A 16264-nucleotide genomic window follows, 5' to 3' on the forward strand; every position below is an offset into this window, starting at 1 on the left:
AGTTGTTATCACTGTTCTTGGCAGAATTTATTTCCACTTCTGTGATGGTAGTATTAATGCAGCAAAGATTTGCGAGCATTAAATGCTTCCCTTAAAACATATTCTCCTAAAAAGTCCATATGGATTTTAACTAAACAATGCATAAACACATTCTGCAGGACACAATTTAAAAGGCATGGCTGAAGAAGAAGATGGTACAGTCCTTTCAGTCCTGATCTGTCTCCACTGGTGAATATGTGAATTGAGACAACAATGTCCATGCATCACTAGACATCTTAATATGGATTTACATGAAATAATCTGTTTTAACTTTCTGGATTGTGCTTTCAAACATAAAGTGCAGAAAAAAAGTGAATATCAACATAACATGAAATATCTTCAATGAAATAAATGCCAAAGTTAATGCAAGAATAATTTTTCACATTGTCTCAACTTTATCTGATTTAGGTTTGTGAGAAATGCTGCAAATTTCTCCACCTATGTCGGCTTACCAGCACCACTAAATACAACAGAAACATTGAGATGGTTAGCTAAGCCTTTTTGTTTAAATAAGTGCATGAATTGAAGTGCATTAAAATCCAATCTTGGCTGTAAGTAAACCAATAAGTGTTTTGCCAGATCAGCGCACACAGACATTGTTTTAACAATGTCGTGGGTCACACCAACTGCAGTTGCCATTTACTGTAAGACAGAGGAACATCAGTTCAGATGTAAACGCAAGCTGACACAAGCACTAACAGCAATGTAATTTGTATGCACACATGCACATATAGGAGTAATGAGCTTAAAGGAAAATTCTTAAGTAAATTTGTAAGTGTTTGATGCGGTCGGCTTTAATTTGAGATACTGAGTATCACATTGTTTTTTTTTTTTTTTGTTTTTTGTTTTTTTTTGTGAACACAGGCTATCTCCTGCTTTGTGTTCCGGCTGTCTTTGTTAATTGTGTTCTCAGAGATGTTTGAAATTGACACTAGCAACTTGCTCATTTCCATTTTTCAAAGATTTACAGAGAGAAAAAGATCAATTTAAAAAAAGACAGTCAACATTTGTAATTCATAAAAATAGGAACAAATGTTTAATGGCCACAGAAAACAAAATCAGAAGCTTTTTTTTATTTTTAAAGAAAGAGAGAAGCAGTGGCTCCAACTAAAAACATGTTTAATAGATAGATGATAGATGTTATTCTCATCATTCTTCCTTTCTTTTTCTTTCTTTAATGCATAAAGCTGCAAGTAAAACTTTCTTGTGTTAAAAAATTCAGCCCCCATACAGCAGGTGAAGATCTTGTCAGAGCAGCGTCAGAGGTCTAAAGCCACCCACTGTGCTTCCACACTGTGTAACTGCATGCAGTTCCCCTTCATCGGAGGACGGTACATGTACAGCAATGCTCACAGTGACATGATCATCACACAAAATATCGCCTCCACCTTAGCAGCACATGGACTCACTTTGAAGTGCTCCTTCCTCCTGACTTCTTCAGACAGTGAATCATGGGCAGAGGTTTAAATCAAGCTGAGATAGATGACGGATTAATTTACTTGAAGTACTGATTTGCATGATTAAAGTGACTTTGTGGATAGTATGAGGGCCTGTGCAACATCGAGCATCACAGAAAAAAGAAAATGCATTTGCTTGGATTTAACTACTCAGTCAGTCTTACAGTATACTGAACAAAATTTTTTAATTTTTATCATTTAATGATACCAATCATATTTTTTTGAAGTGCATGAAATCAATGCTGAGTTTAGAGAGTTACTGTCCTCTGTAAACTGCAAGGACATATGCTAGATGTATGCAGATAATACAGTTATGTGTCTGCATAAACCCCTGGAATGACGGCAGAGATACTCTCAAAAGAAATGTCTGCTGTGTCACATTGGCTTCGGGAAAATCATTTGATTTTCAATAATACAAATTCTCAATCAATTTTTCATATTGAAGAAAACCTAATGGAAATTTCAAAGAAAGGTTTAATGAAAAGAACAAGAGGTCAATTATGTTAATTTTTTAGGTTTTAAATTCTAAACTTAAATTTGATAGATATAAGAGACTTTGCAAAACTGACAAAACAAACTTAAATAGTTTCCATTTAATAAGAGAATACATATCTTCCAAGCAGCACAACATTATATGTACACAATCATATTTTCTCACAAAATATTACCTCAGATGAAGTGGGGCTCAATAGACCCCTATCATGAGTCAGATCAGTAGATCTAGGTTTCCCTTGCCCAGGCGTGGGTCACCAGGGCCCCCCTCTGGAGCCTGACCTGGAGGTGGTGCACGGAGGTGAGAGCCTGGTGGTCAGGCCTTTGCCCATGGGGCCCGGTTGGGCTTAGCCCGAAAGAGTGACATGGGCCCCTCCTCCTGTGGACTCAACACCTGCAGGAGGGGCCATAGGGGTGGGGTGCAGTGTGAACTGGGCGGTGGCCGAAGGCGGGGACCCTGACGATCTGATCCTCGGCTGCAGAAGCTAGCTCTAGGGACGTGGAAAGTCACCTCCCTGGCGGGGAAGGAGGTTGAGCGGTTTCGGCTAGACATAGTTGGACTCATCTCAACGCATGGCTTGGGCTCTCGAACCACTGTCCTCGAGAAGGCCTGGACCCTCTTCCATTCTGGAGTTGCTCCCAGTGGGAGGCACTGAGCAGGTGTGGTTATTCTCATTGCCCCCTGACTTGATGCCTGTACGTTGGGGTTTATCCCGATGGACGAGAGGGTAGCCTTCCTCCACCTTCAGGTGAGGGGACGGGTCCTGACTGTTGTTTGTACTTATACACCAAGCAGCAGTTCAAAGTACCTCCCTTTTTGGAGTCTTGGAAAGGGTGTTGGAGAGCACTCCTTCTGTGGACTCCCTCATTCTGCTGGGGGACTTCAATGTTCACGTGGACAATGACAGTGAGACCTGGAGGGGTGTGATTGGGAGGAACAGCCCCCCAGAACTGAATTTGGGTGGTGTTTTGTAACACTAGAGAATGCTGATTAACCTGTGCAAACCTACGCATTTTTTCTTGTAAACATAGGTGGTCGGAGCCTGGAACTAATGTGAAATGTCCGTGACCAGCCCACAGTGGCAAACCAATGAGCCCATTGAGGAAACAGCAACTACTGCTACAGAAACAACAAGTGCCATTGCAGGAATGGCAACTGCTGTTGTAGCAAGAGTGGCTGGCCATTTGCAGTTTTTTGGATCGCGCAGTCTCTCGAGAAACAAACTGGAGTATAAAATATTAAAACATTAAAACAAAGATCAAGTAAACCCTAAAACAATAACATCTAAAAGCAGAAGTTCAAAAGATACATAGGAATAATTCACTAAAATAGTACAAAATGAGAGACAAAAACATAAATTGTTTAAAAAATAGCATAAGAAAATAAAAGACTAAAGCACAAATAAATTACTACAATGAAGATTCAGTTAAAAGCTCAACTAAAAAGTTAGGTCTTGTTTAATGCTATTACAGTATAAGTTGCTACACTCATTCATAAAACTGATTTTTATGTGTAAAAACAATCTTGATAGCAAGATGTCAAAGAAGATTTGGTCAGCCGTACATGGGAGGAGCATGTGCAACATCTTGCTGATGTGTTTCAACGTGTCAAGGATGCTGGACTGGTCATTAATTCTAAGAAATGTCACATTGCCAAGCCGGAGGTTCAGTATGTTGGCTATGTGATTGGAGGTGGGGGTATCCGTCCTCAGGTGGGGAAGTCGAGGCGATTGCTTCATCACCACTACCAAATATCAAGAGAAGGCTGAGATCGTTCTTGGGGCTAGTAGGTTGGTATCAGCGCCTGATCCCCAATATCTCATGTAGCTCTGCGGTGCTGACTGACATGACGTGAAAATCCAGTTCAACAAAAGTTAAGTGGACAGAGGAAAGTCGGAATGCTTTCAATGATTTAAGGAACTGTTTGTGCCAAGAAACTGTTTTACAGTGTCCAGATTTCACTCTTCCTTTTACAGTGCAAACAGATGCTTCAGGAGTAGGTCTGGGAGCTGTGCTACTGCAAGGAGATGAAGGACAACAGTTGCCGGTGCAGTATATTAGCCGTAAACTCTTTCCAAGAGAAAAAAAGTACTCAACAATTGAAAAAGAAGAACTGGCTATTAAATGGGCTTTGGACACTAAAGTATTATCACATTGGTATTGAGTTTGTTCTTCAGACTGATCATCGTGCTTTGCAGTTGATCCAGAGCATGAAAGACACAAATGCAAGAATTACGAGATGGTATTTGTCTCTTCAGCCATTTCGCTTTCAGGTCCAGTATAAACCAGGACATAAGAATATCAATGCGGACTTCTTGTCCCCTGACTCAGAGAAGTAACGGTTTAAAGGGCGGGGGAGTGTGACAAAGTAGGTGAGTTCACACCATTTGCCACTGTTTCATTTCATTTCAACTATACCTGTTTGATTTTAACAATCTTAGCTTCATCATTGCTCAGTGGTCAGCAGACACCAACTATCCCGGGCTTGTTTGTGTTTTGCTTTCTATTTGAGTTCAGCTAACATACATAAACATCTGTTAAAGCAAGAATCAGACCACTGTTAATATCTTTAGTTCTGTTTATTTGGTTAAAACAGTTTTGTTTGTTAAATATGTAATTTGAATGTTTCTCACCATACTTACCATGTGTTCCAGGAGCAAAAGGAGGAAAAAGCACATCACTTCCAGTATTTATAGGGTTTGTCCTGATTTAATGATGTCACTGGAAGGGTTTAAGTATTGGGGGAGATTGATTATGTTTTGTTACAGGAAATGTTTGATTTTCTATTGCCTAGTTCTGTGGGTGGTACCAAGATTCATTTATTACCAATTGTGTTGGTGTTTATTTAAGTTGACTGGGATTTAGTAATGTAAATTGTATGCTGAATTTATGTTGAATGGATAGACTCACCTGTTAAGTGAAAGAAGCCCAGGGAAGCTATTTTATTGATGGAACTCAAGCTTATATAAGGTTGGCCTTTAGTCTGTGTTGGGCGGGCCATGATGATGTAGCAGGGTGCATGTCTAATTTAAGTTTGGTTTATTAGATTTCAGTTATGTTGGTTAAGTTAACTGTTAAGTTATTATGTTTCTTTGCATTTTTCCACATATATTTTTGTTGAAACATACACTTTGGTGAATGAATTCTTGCCATTTTGGAAAACCTCTGCCTACTGCCATCTTTCTGCCACTCTGGTCACACAAACCTACAACACACAAGCATTACGCTCCTTAAACTTTAAAGGCAAAATAAGTAGCATTGACACCTGGTGTTTCAAATCAGAACTGCAGTCGTAAGAGAAAAACACCTGGTTGGGAAAAGGCAAAACCGGGACAAAAACAGACCAAAAATCGTTATGTGTGTACCAGGCTTTAGAAGGACCGTGTAGAGTCCTTCATTTCACATAATAGCAGCGCAGCACTTTCCCTAAAGTATAACTAAAACACGTCTCAGAAACAGAGGAGAATGGCGGTCATCCAACAGTTTGTGTTCTTTGTTCTTGACGGTGCTTCGTAACGCCATTTTAAAGAGAAATTTAATCAACAAAAAGAAACTCTTGCTCTAAACATGTCAGGTTGCACGGGAAGTGACTTTTTTTCAACCAAAACTGCAGTGTATGAACTCCACCCTTTGTATTGGTTAGATTGGTATCCCAACGTAACGGTCCCAAAAGAGTAGAATGGGTTGGATTGGATATTAGATCATCCTTTCGAGTTGGTGCATGTGGAAACACAAAAAAATGCATCCCGATTTCACCCACACCCATTGGTGGAAACAACCAAAACAAGAACTCCTCTCAAATTAAACATACCTGGTTTTATTACCATTAAAAGATGGGTCACATATGGGCAAAAATGTCGAGCTTAAGCCACCTTAAACTCAACTTGTGTAAAGAATCACTTCATATTTAGGAAATTATGTTCTTTGCGCAGAACAAAAAAGAGAGTTGACACAAGTGTGGAGCCCAGTCTTTACAACTAATTCCCTCAACTCATAGCTAATTCTCAGTATGTTATCATTTTCCATTGATTCAGATGCATTTTTCATGTGGTGTTAGGGTTTGCTGCATGTGCATTTCAATGACTTCTCATACCGCTGCAGAAAATCAGTGAAAACATTTGTGGGGCTTTAAATGTTTCTAGTTGGCCAATGAGCCCCAGAGATGAAAAATATGCCGGAGACATTTCATGGCACATGTCTTTCCAAAAGTGGAAAGACATTTGTTACTTCTGCTTGTGGACAAAAATCAACATGGAACAAGAGAACATGTTTACTTTTTCTATTAACATATTACACCATTTCAGTATTGATTTAGAAGCTTGGTAAAGGTAATTTATTAATATTGCAGTTGCTGAAGAGCAACTCTCTGCAAGGAATTGCTGGATCGAGCTGCCTTCACACATAACAGCAATGCTTTGACTGATAATGAACATGCTCCTTATACAGCTTCACTTTCACTGCTTGTATCTTTGTAATGTTTTTAAAATCCAAAGATCCTGTCTTATATGTGATATTTTCACCTAAAGGTGGCCAATTACTGAAATTCTTAGTTCTATTATTAGGCCTCAGGGTTAATTAGACTTTTATTAGTTTTTTCTACATTGTTACTGATGATACTGCCAGAGTGAATAAAAATAAGCTCTTTGATAAGATTGTTGAGCAGGATTAGTAGGTCATTTCAGTTCAAAGGCACATTGTCATGCTTTTAAATTCAGATCTGATTAGATCAACATTATTGTCATCTAAATGAAAAGGAGCTCTCTTAAAGATGGGACAAAATATTCAATGTTCAATCATTTCTAATGAATTATCCATGAAATGAAACCTGTGTATGTGACTTAGTAACACAAAGAGGGTTTACAACAATTTAGATTATACAGATCCAGATGAGTTCAGTTAAGCCAACTAGCACCTAAGCTAACTGTCCAGATGAAAAAGATTATAGTTGCATCTTCATTCATTCTCTCTCTTATTATTGTTATCAGCGTTAATCTTTTTGCCCTCTCGAACATTAACTTCTCCCTGTGATAGTTCTTGTCGACGTCTGATAAAGATTGGCCTGGTGACACCTTCAGCTGTGTCCATATGTCGCGTCTTCTCCGCTTTCAAAGTTGCTGAGGTCTGACCAGTTTATGCACAATAACACTGCCAGCTGTTTCACAGAGATTCCACCACATCAAAAACTCCAGCCATATTCCACAAAGATGAAGATGAGGGAGGAAATGTGGACGAAATGCAGATGAAAGGAGAGTACATACTTTTAAGCTTTGTGATGAGAATTAGTGATTTTTCTGTGCTCTATCTTTGATTGTGTCCTTGTTCTTTTGCACTGTCACTGGATGCATCTGTGCTGTGATGAGACTGGAAGCAGTAATTCTTATGTCTGAGATGTTCCACAGTCTGTCCTTCAGACAGGGTTAAATGACTTGACTCTCCTTATCTAGGCGCATGAATAATGCGCTGGAGGAGAGTGCTTTGCCTTATCCTCTGTAGATTGCTCACAGCTCTTTGCAGATGGATTGGCCTTCTTTGCAAGGAGTAAAACTTATTAAAGGAAACTATCATTTGTCATTTGCTCAATATCTTTTTATTTTGCAAAATACCACACATTATAAATGCACACAAGCTGGAAAATATTTCTAGCCGAAACAGAAAATGCTAAATATTTATCCTCTATTTCCTGATGGGCTTGTTTCCTTTGACCATCGGTATCATAGAAAAGCTACAACAGACTTGTTTGAAAAGCCACAGTCAACCTTTAACTACATTTTATTAGAATTTTTCTTTTGAAGTTCAGGAATGTTTTATGTGTTTGCTTAAATTGAATGTGAACATTTACAATGCATTGTAAGATGGGAAGATGGAAACACCATAAAGTTAAAATAGATGACCAAAAAAGACAATGAATATGTAAATTCTAATGTGTCCTGAAAAAAAAATAATATCATTTGGCTCCAAGAGTTCAGCTGATGTTGTGCAATAAATTGATTCCACATAATTACTGATGTGAATTAGCAGAAATGTCCTTTTTGGTCTGAATAACAGACATTGTTCCAGAAGTCTTCCAGTTTATTCAGATGTAACTTTGCATCTGACACTAAGACTCTGCTGACATGTTGCAATAAATAAATAAATGAATGATTGCTGTGTGATTGCTGCTTGTGCTATTAACTGCTTCTTAGACTTTTTGGAAAGACTTAAAAATTGCATTTAAAATTATGTTACTCTTTATGAAACTATGTACATCATATATACATTTATCAATGTTATATGCATGTACCAATGTTATGTTTTACTATTGGCTCTAGCACAGGTCTTCATTGTAAATGAGAACTGGATTTCATTTGACCTTCCTGGTGAAATACACTGGTGGGATAGTTCCTCTGAGCACTGTACAGTCTAACTTTGAGGGGAACTTCCTGGGGTGTCCACTCTTGACATGATTTGCAAATGTTTCCCACTAGTGAATAGTTTATTCTCACTGTAGAATGCATAACTCCAGATTGTTAGAAAAATATTTTATAACCCAGACTTATGAGCAGCAACAACTTCTTTTTTAAGATCATTGCGGATATTTTTTCTCCTTGGCTTTTAAAGAATCAACTTCCTGATGATCAAAAATGATGCAGTTAGAGATTTTTTATCACCGTTTCTGCATTTTGATGTAGCGTCTGCTTGGTAAATAAACTGTGTAATATTACTATATTAGCTACTGTAGTTCAATGGCCACCTTGTTTTAATAATTTCCACCATTGACATAGACCTTTCTCACTTATGAATATGAAAACAAATGTTTCTTAATCATGTTTCATGGCTAAAAACTTACTTTCATCAAATCCATTAATGCATTATTATGGTCTTGCCACTTACTAATTTAAAGAACATCCAGCTCAAAGGACACAGATTTCAAAGTTTCGTAACTCAAAAAGAGCCAACGACGTTGAAAATCTTGCTCTGTGAAAGTAGGGAGACTTCATGACAGAGCTCACCTCCCCAGAGGTCCCCAGCTCCCAATGATGAATGATGGTCTAAGGAATAGAAGCTGTGCTGTATCACCTTGCTGTCATATGAACAAAATCAATAGACTCTCACTCAGCAGATGCTGCAGAGTCAGAGATGAATTATAAACAATAACTTTTGTTATTTCACTTTTGACGGTTGCTGCTTTTTCTCTTTCTTTGGTTGACAAACCAGCTTAAAAATGTTTTCATTTCTTGGCTGTTGTTGCGTACGGGTACAATTAATGAGTATAAACATGCCAAATAAATATTTGGTCATGGTAACAAATGGATGACTACACACTCAGTTCAGTATCAAATAAAAGTGAAGTTATATGAGGGACATCTATATTTATATGCACTATGACCTGCTTCTTTACACAGCTGCAGGTTTGTACCACTATACTGTATATGATGAATGAATGTCCATGCTGTGAGGAAGGACAGATGTTCCTTTGAATGTACTTGCCATCAGAAGCTACAGAACTGGAACAAGATGCCTTTCTTCACACTGGCTTACTGTTCGTTATGACAGATTCATGTCGTCCGCAGCCCAATTTAAGGTGATCACAAAGGACAAGGAGTGCTCAGTCTGTCATTTTCTCCATGTGTGTCGAACGTGTGTTTCCAGTCAGTACTTATATATATGTTTATCTGGTTTCAGCATAATATTGTTTATTTGATGAGGTGTTCCTGCGTTTCTCTTCATAGAATAAGCCAATGTTCTCTTGGAAAAAGAAGATGAGGAGTAATTTAAAAAACAACGGCAACGGCAGCATGATGTGTATAAGCACAAGCTGGTGCTGAGCTGAGCCGCCTTAGTCTGGTACTGTATGTGTGAATGACCAAGAAAGAAGCACGACAAAGATGTCTGATTTATGAAAAGGGCTTTAAGGTCATCAGTCCTATACAGTCTATAAAGCCATTAATATCTCATTTAAGCCTAAAAAAGAGGATGTACAGACACATGCAAAATTAAACAGAGGACATGGATAGGTTGCCAATGTTTGTGTGTCTTTTGTGTAACTGAGAATCTGTCAAGGGAGGTTTTTTGTGTCATTTGGCAGAGCAGTAGAGACATTGTTCATGTAAACATTCTTTCACTAACAGTGTTATCTATTAATATCCTCCTCTGAGACCTTGCTTACTAATTCCCACTGACTGTGAAGGCAGCAGACAGTCCCTCAGACAGGGTGTAGACTGTAATAGCCTGGTGGCAGAGTAATGCATGCAAAGTACAACAGGTGGGGCCTGACCTGGGGTCAGTTATCAGATGTGCCATTTATAGCTTTGGCAGCTGAGCTGAATTACTACTATGTTTTAACTCAGCTCCTACGTGTCACTGACTGCATTTCATTAAAAATAGTATTAAATACAAGAGGCATCCTCTCATGAAGAATGAAATAGCTGATCCACCGCTCATAACAAACTGCATGTCCGTGGAGAGATATCACAGAAGCAGAGGAGGAGGAGGGCATAGCAAGCTGGCAGTGGAGCCGGGAAATCACTGTTGCTGATGAGCAGAGGGGCCATCAGCAGAGCTGCGATCAGAGCCGTGTCGCCGTGTGTCGGAGTGGCTGCATATGTGCGTCACTGTGTGGGTGTTTATGTCTGATTGCTTAACTAGTATTTTTCATGTATTAGTTGAAATGTACCTGTTTTCTGCCATCGTGTAAGCCAAACAGCCGTTCTGTTTTCTGTCTTCTAACAAACAAAAGATGTCGGTCTTTACTGTGTGCACACAAAATTTCCCCAGAGGCTGTTTATCCTCCTTCGGACCTTTTTTTTAATAATAGGCTTTCCAAGGTTGTTTGACACAGCAATGCGTCAAAGTCTTCATGAAGATTATTACCAACATTTGCACAACTATAAATTTACTTGATTTAATCAGTTTGATGCGGTTGCAAAGAAACATTTAACTTGGGTTTTATTTTAGCAACCCATGGAAACATGATATTTGGAGGAGAGGTGACTCGTCAGGTCTGATTTGGCTGACTCACCAAGGTCACATCATGCTTGTGAAACGTTGTAGTCGTTGAACCTTCTTTAATCTGTTACATACAGTAATGAAATGGTGTCTGGAAAATTCTTTTCAAACCTTCACTGCATTTATACAGTTATATTGCAAATTAAGCAAATTCTAGCCTGCTTACTTCAGGTTCCTCTCCAAACCAGCAAAGGTTTAATTCATTGTAAGTTTACCAAAATGTTTGCGCCTGACTTTTCAGAAGGATAATTAAAATGCACAGCAGCTGACACAAGAAGACTGTCACACATCTGCTGACAGAGGTGTGGTCTGGAAGCTGCACATGCATTGACAAAACTTTTAACTGATAGAAACATCAGTGTTTGCTTGTTTGTTTGTTTTTTTTTTTTGTACAGTAAGATCATAATCAAGATAAGATAATCATAATCATCAAGATCCTGCAAAAAAACTACCAGTTAAATTATTAACACCAATGAATCAATACTTTTATTTATTTTACTTAAAGTGTTGGTTTAGTTTTTCTTAAATAAATAATAAGCATAATGTCATATTTTATTGTTCATCTGTATTTACCTCATTTTAAGATCTGGTAAAGACCAGATAATTATTATTTATTTACTTTCTATTTTTTGCTGACATGTAAGACCTTATTGAAAGAAGATGTAATTTCTCATTTCCGGTTCTAGCTATACAGTTTATACACCGGCAAATGCAGACTTCTAAATCCCCTATAAAATGTAGCATTGTGAGAGAAAAAAACCCCAAATATCAAACAGAAATCCTGGCACGCTGCTGTAAGATAAAGCAGAATATGAGCTGCTGAAAATTCTCTCTGGATTCGACTTTGACCCTGCAGAACTTTGAATCAGAAAAACACACAAAGTGTGCCTGGGGAGTCATCACTGTATGCTACTTATAGTGCAAGAATTAGCATTCTGTGCAGCTGCTGTTTTTCCTGTCTAAATCTGTTGTAATTCATAGCACTAAATATAAAAATCAGCTCTGTGTTTAGCTGGAAAGGAGCAATTAAACAGGCTGTTTCATTTACAAAATGATAGAATTTGCAAAGGTGGACAGGTGGCTTTTTAGAGAAACCAGAATCAATGCAAGGCAATTCCTTTAAAACACACTGCATCAATCTGCTGAGGTGTGATAAAAAGCTAAATAGGCCATACATATCTTCTCGTACATATGTGATTCTGCTTTATTTTTAAGGCTTGCCTTAGAGCTGTCAGAATAATATCTTAAGGCTCATGAGAGAGATTGTTATGAACTAATGCTGGACTGTTAAAATAGGCGTGAAAAGCTGGGCAAAGTGAGAAACACCTATCCTTAAAGAATTGGTTATTTGAGGATTGGCTGGGAACAGAGTAATGCTGAAAACTTTTTAGTTTTGTTAATAGTGTTTATGACTGATGTGTTTACAAATGTCTTTCATCTTGTTTTTTCATGGTTTGCACTGTAAATGTTTGTTTTCTTCTTCACTGTTGCAGAAACAGAATTACAAAAGTGACATGAGGAGTGCAGAAAGGCTTCAATCACTTCTGGTAATTATTTCCTTCAGTCCGACTTCTTGCATTTTTCAGCTGAGAGAGAACAGAAATCATCTGTGTAATGCCTTCGGTTTATCTGCTACAAGGCACAAAACGCTTCTCTGCTCTCACTCATCTCCACTGGATACAAACAACAACCTCCCACATCTGCTGTCAAACAAAAAGTAATTAACAGCACTTGTTGACTGTCTGAGTAGCTATTTGAATAGCAACCAAACGGAGATACTCACATCTTTTCGAAGTTGCACACAGTGTACTCTGGCCATTCAATGTAGCACACCACTCGATCAGTGAACTGGACTGTAGTAGAGTAGTAGTACTGAGGGAAGGCCAGAAGCAGAGCCAGAACCCAGATCACAGCAACCACAATCTTTGTCTCTGTGGATGACATGCGTTGCTGTAGAGGGTGGATAATGGCCATGTACCTGCAGGAGGACAAAAGTCGTTCAGTGATGGTGACCAACATGTGCAGAGAATATGAGTCTTCAGCATAGTCTGTAAAAGAAATCATCATCTGTATGCTGAATCCTAATTAGCCCAGCAGGCTTTGTCAGTTATAAACAGTGGTTGGATTGGAGGACTAAACTGCAGGGCGGGTGTCCTTGAAAATCCTGGAATGAAAAGTTATTTTGTGTTGCTTTTTTTAATAAGTTAATGTCATAATAAAAAGCCAATCTAGCTGAATAAAGGGGATGAGAGACTGAATTTTGCAGTAACAATAATGATGGATCTTTGAGGGTCCTATCAACCTTCTAGAATTGCACAAAATCGTTTAGTCCACACCTGCACCTGTTTGTGCAACCAATTTACGCACATGCTAAGGTCCTGTTTACATGACCATGTTTCCACACAAAGCGCAAAAATTTTTCTTTGCACTTTTGGAAAAGAAAATGTACTAACAGAACAGCAGAATGAAAACTATGTCCAAGCAGGAGAAAAACGATGCAGTGTGCAAGCCAGGCCTCTAATTGGCAGCAAAACTTTGCAACAACACACCCAGGTGTGTACAGCATCCTTATAAGACCGCAAAAAACAACACAACAAAAGCACTACGTGTCAGCTGCTAATTATCTGCGACTGTTACCTCTGCGTCTTCGCTGACGGCATGAATACTCTACCAGAAACAGGTTTTGCTTCAAAAGACCAAATAAATTAAAAAGATGTAGTGGCACAAACATGACACGGAGGTCCGCCATTGTTGTTGTGGTTGTGCTTCTTGTGGGTGAAGCAGGTGCAAGATGACGTGAAATACGTCATCATTGCCAAAAGTTTCCAGTTTACACTGATGAGATTGCCTTGCGATGTGAGAAAATTTCACTCTAGAGGTCATTGTCAAATCTTTGCAGTTTTATCCACCCAAAACTCTGTTACTGTGTAAACAAGAGGCCAAGACACAACTAAACTTTTGAGTTTTACTCTCTCAGTGTTATGGCGTAAACAGGGCCTTAGAGCAGCCAGACAGCCAGAAGAGAAAGTCACATATTTCTGTTACAACCCTACTCATTCTAGGAGAAAAGGGGTGGCAACACAAACGGTCGGAGATGGATACTTAAAATAAAAGTTAATTTACTTACAATATGTGTTAATATGTAAAAAAGGAATCATTCACCAAGTAAATAAAAGGTATCTGAATATCCTCTTACTAAATACCTAAACACAAACTCCGAAAGCAAAATAACAATTAACATAAAGAGTCCTATGACAGGAGTTAAAAGCCCACAATGGCAAGCAGCAAAATATAAAGGAAACAAAGAACACAGATCTGTAACTCTCAGCTCAGCTGCCCAGAATGAAGGTGATCAGGAGCTTATATAGTAAGGAGTCACCTAATCACCTGCAAGCACTGGCACAGTCTCATTTACTACTTACTCTTTTGGCTAAGCTCCCAAAGAAGAACTGGCTCTTTTGGCTCCCGAACGGCTCTTAATTTAGCATTTTATTTAGCCCCATAATTTACCTTAACTTCTCAAAAAATAATGAATTGTGTTTTGAAAACCCTTTTGTGTTCATCATTTTTACAAGAAGCCAAATATTTGCCTCCTTTTGTGCATTTATTCTGATATAAAATCACTTACTTTTGTTTAGTATTTCAACAAAAGCCTTATATTGCACAAATGAACAAAAAACAGCAAACAAATCCACAAAACAGAAAGAGAACCAAACTCAAGAAAGCCGCAATAATGTCCTCACTGTAGGTTGGCATTCAGAAAAATAAGATGCCTCATCTTGGATGGCTGATTCGGTTTCCCTCCTCTGTGGGTAGAGTTTGATGACACAATGCACTCACTCATGTACTCTCCTTATGGCTGTCTGCTGTTTCACTTGCAGTGTAGCGCCGTCTATCCCCCACCCCCTTTCTGTTTTCAGCTGGGCAGAGCTAAGCACGCAGCAAAAAGAAAAAAAAACTGGTAGCCAGCTCTTCTGATTCACTATAAAGCATTGCTTCTCAGAGCTAGCTCTTTCGCGCATTGCGCATCACTATCATTTACGTACAAGCCCAACAAGCTGAAAGGCCTAGGGCTGTCACAATTTCCCCAAGAAAGTGAAGTCTGGATGCAAAAAAGAAAAAAGAAAGTAAACACTGAGGGGGTATGAGCAGCACACCTGAACTAACACAGTTTGAGTTAACAGCAGCATGTAACTAAGAGTGAAGGTCGTATGTCAGATTCATTTAGAAACAACACAGATGAATTAGTATTAGAAATTCTTTAAAGTTATTACTGCAGATCATTAGATTTTTACGGACCTCTAGATTTGAAAAAAAAAAAAGTATTGTATTGATATTTTAGTCCTTTCTAAGATTCCTCAACTGAGAAATTCTTAGTAACACTGACATCAAGTAGTTTTAATTCTATTGTATTTTATGCTCTGGGCAGGGGAAGATACTCTGTTTGGGCTCTGTCCCTGTAGCAGAAAGAGATTGAAGATTTAAGTGAAGAAGGGGAAAGTGAAGCTTGCTCGGAAGGCAGTGAAGGAATTAAAGAGAGGAAAAATATTCGGGAGAACTGTTGGTCAAGTCAGCATGTTTGATACAAAGGGCCCTGAATGTCATGCTATGATCATGGTTATGCATCAACATCTAGTAGCTTTCAGTAGCTACCTGCTAGAAACAAATCTCAAATATATACACAGCACTGAATGTCACTATTATTAATATTCAAATACATTATGTTAGAGCTCTATTGAGCAGGGAAAAATTCTGGGTTCTGTGTTTGTTCCCATCAGTGTTTTTGCAAACTTCCCTGCACACCACAGCAACAGCCTGCTTGAGCTGGGTAGACACGTACGATTATCAGGATGTTTTTGTCTTGATTTTCCCTCTTCCCGACCAAGGACGTCAAATGCCCAATTATGCAAGCTGACTGGGGAGCAAGGAAGGATACATGCTCACGCTGTCTCCAGTCTGTTATTTTTTTCACTTCTGGATTTTTATGTTAACAATAGTTGCAAAACCACCATCATTACTTCATCATGTATGTCCTCTGCCATGAAGGGTGTTGTGTTTTCCGGTTTTGCCATGGTTCTTCTTTGTTTTCCCTGTTGTTGCTATGTTACTTCTTCGTTTTTGTTAGGTTCTGGCTCGGAGGACGAGATTGTAGATCCGTTGCGGGACAGAATCATTAGGTGTGTGTTGTTCTGTGCTGAGATTATCGGAGCACACCACATACAGTACGATCACAACTGTTAAATGCCTGATTTAAATTTGCTCATGTGTGGGGTCACAACAGATAAAAATCT

The 16264-nt window shown here is 38.7% G+C and overlaps 1 protein-coding gene across 1 annotated transcript in view; it reads right to left on the bottom strand.

Annotated features, from left to right (window-relative positions):
- tacr1a (tachykinin receptor 1a) overlaps positions 1-16264 on the bottom strand; it is a 55594-nt gene that overhangs the window by 13259 nt on the left and 26071 nt on the right. The window contains exon 2 of the mRNA XM_041998738.1: positions 12757-12951. Coding sequence (XP_041854672.1) covers positions 12757-12951 — 195 coding nt within the window. The remainder of the gene's footprint in view (positions 1-12756; positions 12952-16264) is intronic.

This window comes from Melanotaenia boesemani, chromosome 11 (genome assembly GCF_017639745.1).
Source record: "Melanotaenia boesemani isolate fMelBoe1 chromosome 11, fMelBoe1.pri, whole genome shotgun sequence".
In the NCBI taxonomy this organism is placed as follows: domain Eukaryota; kingdom Metazoa; phylum Chordata; class Actinopteri; order Atheriniformes; family Melanotaeniidae; genus Melanotaenia; species Melanotaenia boesemani.